This window comes from Acipenser ruthenus, chromosome 4 (genome assembly GCF_902713425.1).
Source record: "Acipenser ruthenus chromosome 4, fAciRut3.2 maternal haplotype, whole genome shotgun sequence".
Classification (NCBI taxonomy): domain Eukaryota; kingdom Metazoa; phylum Chordata; class Actinopteri; order Acipenseriformes; family Acipenseridae; genus Acipenser; species Acipenser ruthenus.
Genome location: NC_081192.1, coordinates 98,032,420 through 98,051,330, shown reverse-complemented (window position 1 = coordinate 98,051,330; position 18,911 = coordinate 98,032,420). Strand labels below are relative to the sequence as shown.

Here is an 18,911-nt window from a genome sequence, read left to right as displayed (position 1 = left end):
CATTGCTAGAAGTACTGAGCTGATTTGTTTGTTTACAACCTTTGGAATTCAGGTGGAAGCCCCTTCAATAGACTTAGCAGTATGCGGACCATGAGGTTATCCCATTAATTATTTAACCTTACTAAACCATTTCCAAAATCAGAGCAGGTAGACAACAGATGTCTCACAAATGCCTGGCTCTTTTACATCACAGGCCGTATGTAGGGGTTAAAAAGGTCTGACTTCGAGCTCTGCAGTTTAACTACTTAGTCACATTTCCTTTTGCTGAGCCCGAGCATTAGTAAAGCCTTCACACTATGCTGTTACTTCCTTCACTGACAGAATTGGAAGTCAGACAAGTCTTTTTGGGAAGCAAACAGGCATCACAAGTATGTATTTTTATATAATGCAGAGCTTGACACATCATGGCTACACCATGACCCCGTCCAAGGAGCTGCAAGTTTGGCAGCCAGCCAGCCCTACTTACTGGAGAGTCTGTCTAAAAGTTCGTGTTCATTCATGGTGCTAACCACAATTCTGAAGGCCTCTGCTAGGCCCTGAGCCAAACAAGTGAAAATGAACTCTTCAACAGATCAAGCAGCAAACACTGGCCAAATTCTTACATAATCCAATGCAATAAAAATGCCTTCCCATGGCTGTGTTTACTTTTGCTCTTTCGAAGAATATGTAACTTTCATTATACGTTATTAGCCTGCCGAAGTCCTGGCTATAGCATCTGGTAACAATGTGTAAGCAAGCAGAAGTGGATTACAAAGAATAATTCTCCAATCTGTGCGTTTCAGCCACCCTCTGCCAAATCCTGTCTGGTATAATCACAGTGCAATGTGTGCAGATCTGTACATACAAATAACAACCGGTTCAGAAGTCTGTCTTAAAACCAAAAGTTTAACTGGGAACACACAAGTTTCTCAATAATTCTAAAAAATTAAAATGTGTTTTCCCCAAACAAATTCTATAGTGCTTTGCAAACGGTTCATGATCGTCCTTGTTTAAGTTTATTTACAAAAGGGCACATGCAAAGAGAGCACTGCTATTGACATATGCTAATGAATGCTAATAATGGCGTTTTATTGCATCAGAACACAAAACTGGTCTCCTAAGCTTACAATGTAAACTCATTTACTGCACATGGTACCCCTTAGTGAACTTCATATTGGGTGCCATAAAGAATAATGAGGTCGCTTTACAGTGGTGGTTAACTTGACCTTCTATTGTGAAGTAGAAGAAGAATTATTATTGCTGGGACAAATATTAAAACACTGCTTGAAATGTTTTTGGTGGCAAAAATGACCATGTGTGTATTAGTTCATACTGCTGCTTATGTTCCTCTAATTTCCTTAAATTACACTGTGTAACAATTTTTTTTTTTTTTTTTTGTTCCTGGGTAGTAAGTGTTATTTCCTAATTGCTTATGCCTCAAAAGTATAGAAAATGGCTATTATTCCCCACAAACTTTGCTTTTGTGACCAGGACAGTGATATTTTGAAATTTACCTATTTTCCAGAACATTCCAGATAGATTCAGTGCTGAGTAAACTTGGAGTAACTTCTAGAACTTTCTAGAACTTTCCAGTAATATAAATAGTAGTATAAATACAGGGGCCTTAAGCCCACCAGTTCAGTTTAGTTCCAGCTACCTAAGTGGATACATATCTGCATTTTTCTGAGATGGCATCAAGGTCATAGGAGACTTCAAAATGGTGGCATTCCTGATGGGTCTCCAAGGCGGTTTTACCAAGTTTCCCTGCTATCTTTGCCTTTGGGACAGCAGGGACACCAAGGCGCACTACCACAGACGGGACTGGCCACAGCGGACTGAGTTCTCTGTGGGGAGGAACAACGTCAAGTGGGAGCCACTGGTGGACCCCCGGAAGGTGCTGATGCCACCACTGCACATCAAATTGGGCCTTATGAAACAATTTGTCAGAACTCTAGATAAGGAGTCGGCAGCCTTCAAGTACCTTCAAGACTTCTTCCCTAAGCTGTCTGAGGCAAAGGTCAAAGCCGGTGTCTTCGTTGGACCACAGATAAAGAAGATCCTGGAGTGCAATGAATTCCCCAAGAAGCTCACTAGTAAGGAGAAAGCGGCTTGGAACAGCTTTGTCGCAGTGGTTCGGGGCTTCCTAGGCAATCACAAGGCCAAAAACTATGTGGAGCTGGTTGAGACTCTGGTGAAGAACTACGGCACAATGGGCTTTTAATTCGTGAAAGTGATTTACAGTATAATCGTAAATCTTGAAAAACTACTCACTTCTAAATCTTCTGTAGTCATTGTTGTATTACTTTAGTATAAATACATGTTAATTTGGATTCATATGTTGTTTTTTCTGACGAAAAGACACAAATTCGCCCGTTTTCTCACTGGAAATAGGTAAATTTCAAAATATCACTGTCCTGGTCACAAAAGCAAAGTTTGTGGGGAATAATAGCCATTTTCTATACTTTTGAGGCATAAGCAATTAGGAAATAACACTTACTACCCAGGAAAATTGTGTTACATAGTGTTATTTAATGTGGTATCAGGTTTATTTTACTCAAGAGTTTTTTTTTTTGTTTGTTTTTTGTATTAAATACATTAATAATACATTCATAATTTTAAACTAATAAATTAGCTAGGTTTGTGAAATCTTGTAGCACTCCGTGGTCCTCCTACACACAAAGGACTAGAATTTGGAATGAAAACGAATTCTAAAAACTCAAGCACAACAAATTTTGAGAGCTCAAATGCTAGTCCCATGATAGGCAGTAAAGCTTGTGGGTTATTGAATTTCCTTTCTTAATTCTGCCATCATGAATAACAGGGAAGCAATAAACAAAGTAAGGCAAAGCCAGAGGGGTAGCAAGGGGGAGTGACTGACATGCTGAACCCTCTCAACTCAAAGGATTGCTGTACAGCCATCCCCTAAAATAAATAAATACATAAATAAACATATGAAGAAATACCCGCTCCTTAAGTGTTCCTGCTTGTAGCCAGAACATTGATTTACAAATTAATGGAATCAAGTGCTGCCAAGATCCATTCCCCCCCACAAGTATTCAAGTGCTCTAACACACACACACACACACAGTGTAACTAGAGCCTTTGGTGCCCTCAGATGTGTGACCCTGACGCAAGATTAATCTATAGCATTCCCAATGACATCACATACCCTGCAGTGCTCCCAGGAGGAAAAGCTTCATTAATGGAGTTGCTTTGACAGCTGGAGATGGTCATGGCTGGAGCAGTTTTTCAGGGGACTCAGGAGGGAGTGGGGGTAGGTTGGAAGGCGCACTCAAGCCAAACTTCCTTTATCTTACAGTGAAGTAAGTGAGTGAGTGACCACTGCATTATTTAAAGGTTATGTAAGCAGCTTTACGTTTTATAAGTAGTATAAAAAGGATGTAGCTGAGGCTTATTAAAAATGCATAGCTGCCTTTCAGAATCAACCTCACCAGTTCTACTTTCTCTTTTTTTGAGTTGGGGGAAGAGACATACCACACTACATTTTCATAATGTTGAAGATTTCAAAATCAATTGTACTGGCAATATGGTACTACTGTACTTCAAAAGTAGTAAGGGTAGGTTACTACTTATTATGCCAATACAATGCTACCTGTACTTTGATAAGATCCAAGTCATTTAAAATTCAAAAGGTTTCATGAGATTTTAAATCAGTTAATGTGTTTCTAAGTCCAGCAACATAATTAAGTTTTAAAATGCTCTAGTTACACTCTGTGTGTGTGTGTGTGTGTTGGAGCACTTAAATACAAAGATGCTTCAGGTTTATCAGGCAAAATGACCAAGATAACCTAGATGACTTCCTTAGAGATAAGATGAAGATTTTCTGGTTTGTTTGTGTGTTCATGGAAAGGGCCTTTTATTTATTTATTTATTTATTTTTTTATACGGCATTAGAACTCTAACCCAGACCTGAACAGTAGTGGGTTATTTTTAATTGTGTGGAAGTTTAAAAAATATATATATTTCTAAAGGTTTACAGAAATAATTCAACTTCATTTTAAACTCAAAGATTAGTGTTGTATGTTTTCAAACAGGCCAGTCCCTTACATGTTATGCATGCAATGGCAGGGGTCTCCTGACAACAGGCCCCACTTCTTTCTGAACTCCAACCCCCTCCCCACCCTCTACCAGCAGGGTTTTCATACACAGCGTGCGATGAGATGAAACCAAGTGTGAACAACTTTCAGGTCCCATGAGCAGGCTGACTGTTGAAGCTGTCAGGTTCAATTGCATCATTCCACATTATTCAATGCCACAAACTTAACATATTCAGAACCATTGTTTAGGCTAATGCTGAAATGCCCATGGTAGAGGTTGCATATAAGATGGGGGAGGGGTCTAATTGTGGTACATCGTGACTGAACTTTCCTCCATTCTTACCAAGAGGAAAAAAGGAAGAATGCGTGTGTATATATTTATATATATTAAAGGAAGAGTGTGTGTGTGTGTGTGTATGTATATGTGTATATATTGCATGTTGATTGATTTTTTTTTTTTTTTTTGGCAAGAAAGTTTAGTTAGTACTGAGACAGCTAGAGTAATTATTCTGTAAACGTTCAAAAATACCGGGTGGCCGGCTGTAAGTACAGTGCTGCTGAGCCGGTCCTTGCATGCAATACAGATCTTTAATATACTGGAGGATGGTAATAATGTACCTTGCACAAAATACAGTCAAATATGGCAGACATACAAAATATTGCTTTCTTCAAGTTTTTCCCTAATTCTCATGATCAGGTTCATGCCTGACCAGTCTGCAACATACATTACAATCACTCCTGCTCTGTGCAACCGTCCACTCTGGCGGCACCCTCTCCCTATACTGAGAATGTCTCAAGTTTAAAAACTGAGATAGCAAGTGCTTACAGATTGCGAATTCAGTTAGAATGTGCCACTCTAAAATTCCAATGTAATGAACAGGTTTGATAGTCGCAAAATAAAATAAAAATACTGTAATCGACAAATAGTCCAAAATCCTGGTTTGTATTAATTGCTTCATAATATACCAGGGAGTTTAAGTCTGAGCAGACACATTACATAAAAGATCCAGAGATGATCGTATCTCACATGTGACCTTCCACAACCAGCACAATAACTATCCTCTTAGGCAACTAAACTGAAGTAGTGCTACACAGTTCAATGAAGAGGTCAATGTGCCCCAGTTGCCTGGAGACTGATGGTTGCTACAGCAGCACAAGATAAGCCAATCTAAATCAGCTTCAGCTCTGTGCCAGAAAGCATTTACTGCAAAACAGAGAGAGGAAGAAGCGCCTATCTCAGCATGCAATGATGCACAAAATCAGGCAAAAGCCTTCCCAGTGTTGTAGTCTCACTGTATAGAAAGTCCTTTTTTTATCAAGCCAGGAACAGTGTAAATGTTAACTGGAATGAAGACTGAATTTCTTGCAACTGTGCTTCCTTTGTTCATCCAATTAAGTCACATGCTCAGAAATTTGTTTCCCCTGTAGCTGTAAATTCCTTTGAGTTCCAGAAGGAAAACACAAGCATGATACAGGAGCAGGAAAACCACATTCCCTGTTTGTATACATGTTGACACTAATACTACAACATGACTATAGAGAGCAATGCATAAGCTACTATCTTAAGTGCTTAGGAAACTGCATTTAACACTAAATTCAATGTTGTGAAATCCTTGTCAAGTGGTTCACCACCACAGTAGCTAAACTATTCTGAAAATGAGGTCTGCGCACCCAGTGCAGAAGTATTCCTTTACTACTACAGTGAGTATTAATGAAGGAAAAGATCATACTGTACGAGCTCTTCAGCTGGATAGCATTTAAGGAAAGTGTAAATTCATGCAATAAAACAGAGCAGATGGACATTTTTATTTTGGATTTGATTAATACATCACCAATGAGGAATTAAAATAATTTATTTCAGGAATTTAACTTTTGCGAGCTAAAAGTTAAATTCGACCTTTAGTTCAACTGAAAAGGACTACTTAAAACAATATGCCATCTCGTGCCACCCCACCTAAACACCATCTTAACAAGTTGCAGAACAGTACACTGGTCAAAAGTCTTTAACCTAGAAAGTGTCCCTACAGTATACTTTCAAATACACAGTACACCAAGAACACGATCTCTTTATAATTAATAATTTGAATTTATCAATGCTTTTAATCCTACTCCCAAATCATTAAACACACAATTACAAGCACACAAGTCCAAAATCATTATCAAGGTATCATGTGTATTATTATAACAACTTATCAGGAATTTAGAAATAAGAAACAAAAAAAGGAGAAGAGAAATATTAAATCTCTTAATAAAAAAATCTACTTTTTTTAATGTCAATTTTAATTTAAATGACTTATAAAGTCAAAGACCAACCTGATAAAATAAACAGGGTTTTTAGCCAAGAAAAAAAACTAGAAACAAATTTCACAGACAAAATGAAACCCTGAGTAAAGTGTTCTCATCTACAACATAATTACTACTACTACACACCACACAGCAAATGTGCCCCTTACACCACACTATACATTTATGTATCTACTTAAATGAATCCCTGCTAAAAACGAAACCACACACTGCCATTTGTAGTTACAATGAAAGTTTGCCCCAAATAGTTTACTGCCATTTTCAAGAGCCCATGACAATAGTCTTAATAACAAATCCACAGTAAGAATAGACTGCAGTATAACATTTTTCATCCTATGCTGATAGTGGTGTGTGGGGGAAAAAGATCAAATCACTAAAACACAAAAGGGGGTCCCTGCTTTGGAAAGAATATATATTTTTGAAAATATTTATGTGTTTTGGGTAAGCATAAATAAACTTAATTTACTACTCAGGGAGGTGAAAAAGAAAGTTTGTTTTTCTACAGGAATGACATCAAGCTCCAGACCTCCAGCATCTTTCACTACCATGCATAAATGCTTTGTAAAATAAATAAATGTATTTGATAAGCAAAACACAAACCTTTGGCTCTTCTATAAGTATTTCATTTGATTCACAAAAAGAACTTGAGTTTGGGTGCTACGCATGATTAAAAGAACAGAGCTTAACTATTTCTCATATTTGTCATGTAGAAATCTTACAACACATTTTGAAGGAACCAAAAGTTAATGAGAAAGTAGCAACAAATTACATGCTCTTGTTTTTATTTATTTATTACTGTTCACTTACATTTTGAAAACGTAAGGGTTTTTTTACAATTACTAATTTATTTTTTGTATTTTTCTCTCTTCTGTTCTCTGCCATAGTTATTGTGGAGTAGGATAGATAAGCAAGTGTCTTTAACAGTAAACAACGCCACCATCTAGTGCACAGCCAGCAAAACAAAAAGAAAACTAGAAACAAGTGTAAGACCACAAGGTGGCGCTAGCTGAACAAATCTAGTGTATGTTTCACATATCTATGGTAAGCACCAAGAACTGAAGAGCAGCTCCTGAACCCACTACAAAATGGCAAGCAGACAGTATTTTAACTTTTTATGTCGTCACCCCCCCACACCAAATTTGACTTTGTAAAATGGATATTAAATGACGTCCATAACATGATTCTGGAAAGCCTACAAACACACACCACTCACCTGAGTTGCACACACCAAGTTTGGAACGGAGGCAGTAGTATGTGGTGGCAGAGATGGAACCGTGTGCTGCAAATGGACAGCAGACTGCTGAGGTAACTGGGAGCTGGGGATAGGGGTGCTGCAGTGTGAGCCCAGTACGGCATTTGGCAAGGATACTGGAGTGTCATTACCAGCAAAAGGACCTGAAAGAAATACAGGAACGGATTAAATAGCGGATTTATTTAAATTTGAAATCCTATTCACGACAACAATCCAGTAGACCATGTACCCAAAGTCTCATTAAATCTCAATATGTTACACCTCAGTGCATTCAGTTATTAAACAGCAACGCAGGCTAAAATATCACCACCTTCAACCGATAATTATTATCAGAATAACTGGTGAAAAGAATACATGATTTGAGTTTACTCAAACAAGACCAAAGTATGTGATGTAAAGACCACTTTTAGACAGACCCTTGAGTCTTAAGCAAATTTGACTAATGTTGAGAAACATGGTAAATAAATGTAAATTGGTTTACGACATGCTTCCTTACTGTAGTTTATAGCAGTCTTATGTGCACTATATCAAAGATAGTTATAATTACATGTACAGCAGAACTGGGTGGACACAGGCTTCCTCCTCCTTTAAATCTAAATGATGGCTACTGCAGGCCACTCAAATAGTGAGCCAAATAGACACGGTCCTGCTACTTTCTAGTGCTGGTGTTTATTTTTCTGAGGAAATGTTTAATGAAACACAAACAAACAAAACAGGATTATAAGTGTGGATTCAATGTTCTTTGCTCCTCATGAACCACAGGTCTCATTAAACTATGGAAAAAAATACCCTGAAAACGGTTTAAATTTGGCGATTCATATAATTAGATTAAGCATCTTCAAGTATACATGACAGACTTCATTCATATTCATGTGATACCTACTGTACTCCATATGCAATAATAACCAAAAGCATTCCTACTGTACTGTACTATTAAGTTATTCCTTTAGATACAGGCTTTAGGCTTACTGAATCTTAATAAAAAAGAATACACATTTTAATTCAAGACTGTGGTTTAAACAGCCTAGAAAAAGATTCATTAAGATGAAACATTATCAAAACAGAACGTTAAAGTTTTGTTGATACGGCCCCAAGTGCCATGTTCTGTGCAGCCTTTAAAAGGTAAACAATTAGAGAAGGTAGCTGACCAGTGTACTGCCTTTCCAAATGTAGCTAGATTCGAGAGCTTGTGTTTCAAAGGGGTTATCCAATCCAATACTGTGATCAACCAGTTACAAGGGTTTCAGCTGCTCAATCAATAGGGCCTTAACACCTGAAAGCGGCAGTCACGTCAAATGCATGTAGCTATTTCAAACTAGATTAAGAACAACTTCAGGTCAAACTTGCATTTTCACTTAACAGCACATTTCTGATCAAAATAAGGTTATTAATATAACAAAGTATTTTGAAAAGAACAACTTTGACAAGGGTTAAATTGCCTCGTTCATATCCAAGGGCTGACTTTTCATCAATATAAATGTTGACAACACTAATAAAACTAATAGTGACTATTATCAATACATTTTCTACATACATTAAACTTTGTCTTGTCACGGTACATTTCTTGCCACAAGCTGATCTATGGTACAAAGATTTTCTGTGGTTTGGAATGCAAGTAGTGTCGTAAGTTATGAATGTCTTTCCCACTAGTTCCAAGCTCCACACCATGGGTATATGATGAGTTACAGCCGGTTCTGCAAATTATGAGAATGCACAAACCTAGCTGGAAACCCCACACAATTTTGGTTTTACAACAAATACAAAACAAATGCTTCAGTTTCAAATCAACAATACATGAAACTGGTAGCAATAAAATGCAATCCAGTTAAAAATCATGTTTTGCTGCAGTTTTCTGATTGCGCATGACTCTCTTCTCAAATGAAAATGAAACACCAGCATTCTAATCTGAATGATTTGTCCTCAGCAGGAGGACACATGCAACAGCTCTGTATTCATATACCACTACGAAAATATTCAGAATAATATGGTGAGCATATGAATTAAATTAATCTAGTGTCTAAAATATTTTTGGCACAAAGCAATAAAGCAAGTATCTATTGTGGCAGCCATGGGTAAACAGGCTATGTAACAATCTAATTTATCTGGCCAATTTTATTCTTTTATTTTTCTAAATGAATCAGGATTAGGATAACCTTTTTAAATATGAGGACTGGGTATGTGTACAAACATGAACAGAATTTCAACAGCAGCAATGCAATGTGTTGCTCAATTGCCTCTAAGCAGGAATCAGAAAGCAGGTCACCTTTCCTGCAGAAACAGTATCCGGTCCCCATCCTGTGTCCACTGAACAAGCTGCTGCAAGGCAGGCTGTGGACAACAAGCTCTTCTTTGGATAACTGTTTCTAGGACTAATCACCAGAACACATGACTGAAATCTCCATTAACAAAAACAATTCCCCACTACCCAGAATAAAACCCTTAAAAAAAAAAAAAAAATCAGCACCCTAGATAGAATAGATAGTTCTTGGAGATGGTCACTTGCTTAAAATAATTGCCTCTCTGAGGATGCATGATACAAGCGTAATTCATCAAAAGGTGACATTTTAGATGCTGAAATAAATGGGCTGTGCAGTCCATTATTGCTAAATATTTACTCTTCAACAAACACAGGTAGGTGTGACTGACGTATTCATTTACATTGTTTTCTGTTTATCAATTAGACATACTTCTATTCTGAAATTATTATTTATGATTCGTTTGCATCTGTAGGAATTCGGGTAAATCCTATATCTTGTGTGAATACTGGTGTTAAAGATGATACCCATCTTGTAGGGCCTCGCATCCTTCTGCAGTTGAATGGAACAGTTAAAAAGTAACTAAAGGGGTTCTGAAAGATAGTGTTACAAGTCCCCACGTGTGGCTACAACTGTTTAAATAATGGACCTGTAACTTTTCTTTTCATTGTTAACATTCTGACAATTCATTACACTTATAACTTTAAAGTCTGTTTTAAAGCAGTGATTTAAAGAACAGATCTCAAACCCCAATGCACTAGAGCAGCCATTTAAAAAAGTCATGTGTGTAAAGTTGTCAGGATGTTAACAATGAAAAGAGAAATTACAGGTCCATTATTTAAACAGTTGTAGCAACACGTGGGGATGTAGAACGCTGTATTTTCTGAACCCCGCTACTGACTTTAAGCCCTCCATTCAGCAAGCATGGTCGGTCATTTTAACAGCATGACGTCTTACTGTAAATTTAAACTCTGGTATATTTTAGGTTTGTGTTTTAAAAAACTGTTAATGAAAAATAAAATGTTTTTTGGGGAAAATCCTAATCGCACCCCCAACAAGATTGTAGCTTTGCAAATACAAACAGACTAGGTGTCTGACCTAATTAATTTTTTTTCATGCTAACTTAATAAAAAGCTACAAAATATTATTACAAAATAAAAATTACAAGAGTCAATATATTGTGGTTATTTGTATTGAATACAGGAAGGATCTGCTTGGCTTCATAAACTTTGGGATTACTGCATTAAAGACACTCCATTATGCTCACACTTTTTCACTCAATGGCTTTAATTCAAAATTAACAGGCAAACTTGAAGACCACCCTCCCAAACCTACATTAAAATAAAAAAATAAATAAAAAAAACTGCCATCAATTTCTGAAAAGGAATTCTTTTTTTTCTGGCTCACACAAGAGTGGAAGGAATTCACGAACTTAGTAACCGAGTTTCTGTGCCACTTGAGATTAATTGGGAGCACTTTAGCTTTTATCCTTTGTTTACTGTTGCAGGGTGGGCTAAAATTTGGAGCACCATTGATACAAGCCTCCCTTAATACTTTTGCAACCCTGGACTGGGATCAGAGGGAGAGCTTAGCTTGGGCAGTGTTTTTTTGTTTCTTCTAAACTAAAAAAAAAAAAAAAAAAAAAACAAAAAAACAACCAAGCAACCAAGCAACCTGTCTTGAACCATTGATGGACAGCTCAAATTTCACTCAATGTGCACAGAGGGTCTACAATCACACCAGCCTTCACAGATTAAGCTATTTTAATAAAAGTCAATAGAAGGTCAGAAAATAAGCTAGTAAGCCATATACAATACATATTTAAAATTCTTACGTTGACATTCACATATTCTTCAAAATGCTTTTCGTAAAGTGTTTTAAAAACAAACCAAAGTTTTTATTTTATTAATGAAATAATACAATGTAAAATAAATAAAATGTGCAACTGTAGGACAAAACAAAATAGGCTTTTCTCTACATGTGGAAAATATGGAGAGGGTTTAGTCTACAAACACACGAAAGCATGTATACTGCAGTAGACTTTGATCATCAATAAATTAATCTAAAAGCAAACAAAACTAGAGTTGCTAGCAACTATGAAGGCTTCCAAGCAGTTATCGTGAAATTTAAGCGCATTGGTTATTCTAGATGAATCGTAATCATCAGAACATTATGTTCTTAACTGTGCTAATTGTGTCAATTTTGGCACAAATATGAGAAGACTCTTGAAAATTGCCTGAAATTTTCATTAAAATGTAAGATGGCTGCCACACCATGTGACCAAAGGCCGCCATATTGACCATGGCACAACATTCCATAGTCCTCTACATCAGTGTCAAATTTCGTGCATTTTGGTGTAGCCGATAAGAAGTTAGAGAGGTCAGAGGTCACGGGCGATGACATTTTTTCATAGAGCACATATGACTTCCTATACGTGTTCCATTATAATTGAGACCCTGTCGGCACGCCCTAGGAGTTAAAATTTCAACGTAAATTCCAATATGGCCGCCGCGCCGTGTGAGCAATCTGTTTCAAACTTCAGTAGTTATTACTTTCCAATGGTCTGTGCAATTGTGTTGACAATGAAGAGCATAAGTGCAATGGTGTTCTTGTTATGGGTTGCAAAAGTTTTTTTTACAATTATCAATATGGCCGCCAAACCATGTGACCAAAATGTGTCATTTTCATATCACCAGTACTTCACGTGAGTCTCTATGGTCATATAAAGTTTCATGACTGTAGTGTATTGCACCTTGGATTTATGCACGAATGTATGAAAATAGAGCCGTTGTGAAACGGTTATTTGCACGCCGCGGCCATATTTGTTAACGAAAAAGCGTGGATTTTACAAACGGTAGAAAGGACCTGGTCATGAACATGCGTGCCAATTTAGGTGTTGACTGACGCTGCGGTTTAAGACAAGAAGATTGTTGAATATTTGGCGCCAATCCAGCGTAGCGGGCAAAGTAATTGTTCAATCGACCTCGATTGAACATATGTGATTTTATAAGCCATTGCTGCACTATCTGCTGCCACCGTCATAGTTCCAGCTTAAGTTGTTTTTAACAGCAAGAGTTTTGAAAAATTCCCAAAATTTCCACGAAAACCAAGATGGCGGTCAAACCATGTGACTTTTTCATTTGGGGACGCCAGTCTGGTTGTCCAGCCATAGGCATCTACTTACGTATGCGTTTTCATAACTCTGCGATGTTGTTTGTGCGGAAAAATAATAATAATAATAATAATAATAATAATAATAATAATAATAAACACAGCAATAACAATAGGCTTCCCAGCCTTTGGCTTGGAAGCCTAAAAAAAGGGTTGATGAATGGAACCATGCCCTTCCAACCTCCCAATCAGAGACAGAGAGCCCTACCTGTTCCAGCAGGAGATGAGCTAACGCTCACATTGTGAAAACTTCCATTCCTGAGCAATGTTGGAGATTTCTGGACGATGCTAATATTATTGCTGCCATTATTGTTATAGTTGACGCCATTCACGCTGCCTGCAGCTGATGCCACAGAAGAGGCTGGCGAAGCAGAAGAAACGGCCTCCTGAGCCTTATTTCCTCTGGACCTTCCAGCTCCGTATTTGCTTCTATTTCCCTTGCGCTTCTTTCCCTTCACGTTGTCTTCCTCCACGCTGCCCGAGGTGGGCTGGGATCGCTTATATCCTGCTGAAGCCTGGCTGGCCGAGCTGCTGAAGTCTCTGTGAGAGTTCTCATAGTTTTTAGCCTGAGCAGCCCCAGAGGAGGCGGATGGGAGGGCCATTAAAGAACTAAAAGTGTTTAGACCCCCTTCCAGACCCGCTGCATCTCCTTTAGATAGGCCTCTTGTGTATGACGACTGCTGTGAATGTGTGTAGTTGTCATTTCGCAGATCAGATTCTGTGAAGCTCAGAAATTCCTGGGGAGATTGGACTGAGCTGCCAGAAGAGGTTTTTGCACTGCCAGCAGTCCCCAAATGGCTGCCTGTGAGGGAAGGAAAAGCAAAGAAATTTAGAATTGTATAGCCTATATAAAAGAAATCCACACACACAGCCTTAGCCTTGCTGAACTCCTGTGCTGCTTTTTCAAGCGCCAAAGAAACATAAATGAATAAATGTCAGCCAACACAGAGCTACATCATATACATGTACTTTTTTATAAATATAAATTACAAAAACAATATATAGTTGACACATTAATAGAACGTAGATAAAAAAAAAAACTTCAATGGAATTAACAGCCTAAAGCCGCACATTATTATTATTATTATTATTAACTGGTCATTTAGTAGATGCTTTTATCCAAATCAATTCAGAGACTAGAGGGTGAACTATGCATCACAGCCAATGCGACACCCTCTTCAGATTCCCCAGCAAAGTCCAGCCTCTTTGCACAGCCCGGATCCGAGCTGGCGCCGTACAAGATGTAGGATTCATCCTGTGCTCCCAGCGGCAGCGCTTTAACTGAATGAGCCACTCGGGGACCCCATAAACACCTTTCTTAATGCAATGCTCGTTTCATTAAGTGTACTGTTCTAATGATGCATGACATCTGAAATATTAACACAGCCCCCTCCCCCCCCTCTCCCCCCCTTAATTACAATAAAATAACACACACTGGGGTTCAACACAGAAGTTTGTTGTAAACCCATGCCAATTTTAAAAAGGACAGCATCAAGTGGAATTTTTTCAGGAATAGTGCTACTATTAGTGCATGCTATTTTTGTTGTAAACATAGTCTTTGTTTATCATCAAAGCCATTCACTAAATGTTGCTAAAGAGCATTCCACCTTAGCCCTTCACAATATTAACACTAATCGACAACCCCCATCAGGATCTACAAGTTAGTATAAATGCGGCATAAATAAAAGCCTAAATATATACCTGTAGGCAAGCACTGGAACCTAAGCTTTTAAAATGTCCACAATAAATGTACTTCATTTGAAATCTTACCTTGTAATATATCATCAGGTGATGGTGATTGAAATGATTTAACTCAGATTTCTGCCAGCAATAATACATTTCAATGACAATACCTGTCTACTTGAAACCAACCCTCTTGGGTGTGGCTTATGAGTAAATGGCCCTGCTAAGCCACCAACTGTGCAGAACAATGCAAAAAAGCTAAGAGTCAGTTAACTTCAGATTGTAACACCTTGACAACACAATGAGCCATTCACAGTTGTTTAAATGCTGTACCCGATGTTTACCATTCTCCCCGTGCACAACTAAGCAATTGTGCTGTAATGAAATGGAAGGTATACAAAATGATACGAGTGGTAACAGGGTAACTCGGTCAAAGGCCCTGTGGAGTTCAGACACTGAAGTTCAACCAGCCTATCAAGCAGCTTCTACAAATATTTATGTTTAAAACAGCTGATGTGAAGAGAGTGTGAAGAGTTAAAGCATAGTCCACTAAATACTTTCAGATCATAAAAACATTTTGTAACAGGAAAAAAAAATATCAGCAAAAGTGAGGCAATACAAACCACAACTGTGCTTTCAAAACAGCTGTTTGCATACCAAATACTCTTCAAAAAGGGCACGACTCTTATCACTTATCATATACAACTGCCCGATAAAATCCAGTATTCTTTACAGAGAATAAATAGAAGGGTTCCAGGAAGGATTATGTCCATACTCTACCTTTATATGATTTCCTTCAATCGCAAGTTAAAAAATAAATAAATAAGAGAGCACGCCACAGACAAGATGAGAACAGGAACAATGTCTGAACTGCAAAGCTGGAAATGAAACTGGTCAGGCATAAAACCACGCCTTCTAAACCCTAAGGGTATACTGCAAGCGACAGAATAATTCCAGTTTTTCAACAAAAATATAGGACAACCTGCAGTCTAACCTTAACAGACTATTAAGTTTGTTTTTGGAATTGTATATTTTAATTAACCTGTGTGTGCACCTAAAATAAAACTTTAATTAATTACAGCAAGGCCTCTTAATATGCTCGAAATGAAAGCAAACATGATTCGATTTTTCATTAAAAATGCAGTTGATTCAATTAAGTTTTTCACTGTAATAAAAAAGCAAATTGTAAACAACCTACAATCTGTAAATATCTGAAATGCAAACAGTAAACTATTAATTTGTTTACACTTCAAATTACTTTTATATTACTAGAACAATTAGATAGACTAACATTTCCCTCTCCCTTCAAACTTCGCCCACCCCTACCATCTACTTCTTCCCTCAATCTTTCAAAATCAGATACTGCTGGAGAATAACCTTACCTTGCAAGAAATAAGAAACACTGACCTTTGCCAAGACAACCAAAAATCAGGAGACACGAGGAAGCAGGAAAATTTTTTAGCAAAATTACTGTAGTTACAGAAAATGGAGAAGGCCCAGGCGAGCAAGAAAAACTTTAAAGGGCAAGGTGCTTTCCAACTGTCCTCAACACTTGAGAAATAAAAAAATTAAGTAAACTGAAGCTAATCAAAATGAATGACATTATTGTGGCTTGCAATACATGTTTGCATACCTGCACCTTGCTGGAAAGGGCTAGTGGAGGTTGCTGCTGTGACTGTGACGCCAACTGGAGTTCTTCCAGCACCAGGCTTCCTTCCCTTTTGGCCGGTGCTGTGACCTAAAGCTTTTTTTCCTTTGCCCTCTCCCCCCACTTTGACCTCTGCACTGCCATCTTTTCCACTGGTCGGGTGTGCAGGGACTTCCTGGAAATTTGCATTTGTAAACCGAGCTGTGGTCTCCTCCAGTCGCTTCAGGGAACCAGGCATGGAGCTGCCACCACCACTTGTGCTTGTGTAACTCTGAGGTTTGTTATATAAAAAAAATAAATAGAAAAAACAAACAGCAGTTAGACCACAAAACAAAAGTAACCCCAGGGTTTTTTTTTTTTTTTTTTACTTTTCTTTTAACAAAACATCTGTTCCTGTATCTGGTATGAACTGTAAAAACAAAAATGCAAAACAGCTATGTGAAAAAGCATGTGATCTTTACCATTCATATTGCCAAAGGATAAAACAATGTTGTAGTGAAACTTCATTTTTATTGGACATCAGTTGTAAAAGAACTTTGTTGAGAGCATCATATAACGCTATCTAAACTTGGGTGATCTGTATTATCAATCAGGCTAGAAGTTAAAACAATGTGCCAGAGGAGTTCACACAAACTCATAGAACACAGATGTGTACCAAATGTGAATTTAACACTGAAGATAGAGTTGGCATTTCAAATGATTTTCAAGAAATTAGCAGTTGAAATAGTAGCATATTATTTTATTGGATACTTTTACAACTGAGAATATTTATAATGCCACAAACACTTCTGACTTGCCTCATTTACCTTCTCCGTCGTTACTGTCAAAGAATGAACAAGTGCAGGTGCAGGAGGAACAAGACCGGGTGCAGATTTCTTATGTTTTGGTTTGTGCTTGTCTCTTTCTTTATGTTTCTGTAAAAAAGAGGGGAAAAACCTTTTTTTTATATACAAATATATCCCAATATTATATACAAATATATCCCAATATTATATATATATATATATATATATATATATATATATATATATATATATATATATATATAAAAATCAGATAAGTTGGCCTTTCTAACTAATTAGTAGACAAAGAGAAGAAGATGTGATACCATTTAATGGACTAACTAAACAATAATCAATCACAAGCTTTCAAGACCTTAAAGGTCTCTTCTTCAGTTGAAAACAGAAAAGAGAGATTGATGTTTCCATTCAAAGGTGGCATCAGAACTTAACTAATTAGTGAAGTCTTATCCATATGCGACTGCCATCCTGGAAAGATGCAGACTAAATAAAGTAGTATCTTGACTGCAACTATTTGAAGTAACAAGTGCTTAAACTGAAAAATAGCAACCTTCATAGATTTAATCAAGGAGAAAGGAAAAATACTGGGGACAACAGCATTGGTAAAGAAATCCGACTACTGCACTGCACGACTGTTTACTACTTACCGTAAAAAATGTTGTATAAGTCCATTTTCTAGGCATTTTTGCGGGGCCTTTAAAAGGGGGGAGCGACTAATACACCTGTGCAATGTATGCGCCGGTGTGTGTAATATTAAACTACTGTACCAGTGCCATAATGGGATTACTACAGCCATGGTTATGTCTCACACAAACTTAACTATCAACAACCAGGTTATTCTTTCAGGATCTATGGCATTCAGGTCATGTTGCTGGGTAGAAACACAAAGCCTCTGCTTTAATTAAACGTTTTAATTAGTTACTCAGTCATTTTGAATGTTAAATGCAAGCTTTCAGACTCTTGACACCTCATCTTGACCCAGACACGTGTACATGGAGAAAATAGAAATAGTGGTTAAAGTTATCACTCTTTGGAATATGAAAACGTTACTGATTTACTGTTTACACAGTAGCTGTCAGTCTCTATGAATTTCCTTATTCCCACCCTCCCGAGCCATTGGTTTGTCAACATTCAGACTAAACCAGCCCCTGGGATCCGTAACAAACAGCTATTGGTTAGAAAGCCAAGTAAACTTATGAAGTCTTCCGTTCACTGCAATTGCAATGCAATGTTATATAGGGCCTGATGCAGGTATCTTTGAGACTAGATAAAGTAGGACAGTCAGACAAAAAACCAAAATGCTACAGAACAGGTTTGAAATTGTGCGTTGTTGAATGCCGAAATGCATGGCAATCACAATGCTGAAAAAACAGTATGACTGGAGACGAAACAGACAAACTTAAATATGGCGAAAGAAACAAGCTGATAGAGGAGGAAAGTGTTAATGGCCCGAGGAAGAAAAACATTTGTTTAAATGACTTTAATACATACTGTTCTACGTGTCAGTGCAACGCAGCGGTACACTTGTAAAAGTATTTGTATGGCTATGTATTACAAATGTATTTGTACAGCTGGGTGTTTAATGCAATTGTACTGCACCGTATGCAACACTAAGATGTTTTATTTACTGGTTATTAGATGGTGCACTGTTTAGTTTATTTATTTATTTTGTTTACTTTAATTGATGCAAGCAACATTGTTTAATACTTTTCTTTTAAATTGGAATTAAAACACATTTATAGAAGCCAACGCAGCTGGCCT

At 37.5% G+C, this 18,911-nt stretch overlaps 1 protein-coding gene across 16 annotated transcripts in view; it reads right to left on the bottom strand.

The window, feature by feature from the left end:
* Positions 1-18,911, bottom strand: part of LOC117399238 (protein AF-10-like) — a 98,427-nt gene that overhangs the window by 14,703 nt on the left and 64,813 nt on the right. For 11 of the 16 annotated variants that reach the window (XM_059023149.1, XM_059023148.1, XM_059023155.1 and 8 more), the window contains 4 exons: positions 17,148-17,264; positions 16,336-16,621; positions 13,228-13,821; positions 7,555-7,736 (listed from right to left, as the gene is read on the bottom strand). In XM_059023149.1, the coding sequence (XP_058879132.1) occupies positions 7,555-7,736; positions 13,228-13,821; positions 16,336-16,621; positions 17,148-17,264 (1,179 nt within the window). The remainder of the gene's footprint in view (positions 1-7,554; positions 7,737-13,227; positions 13,822-16,335; positions 16,622-17,147; positions 17,265-18,911) is intronic. The other 5 variants (XM_059023150.1, XM_059023159.1, XM_059023156.1 and 2 more) reach the window with 1 other exon arrangement.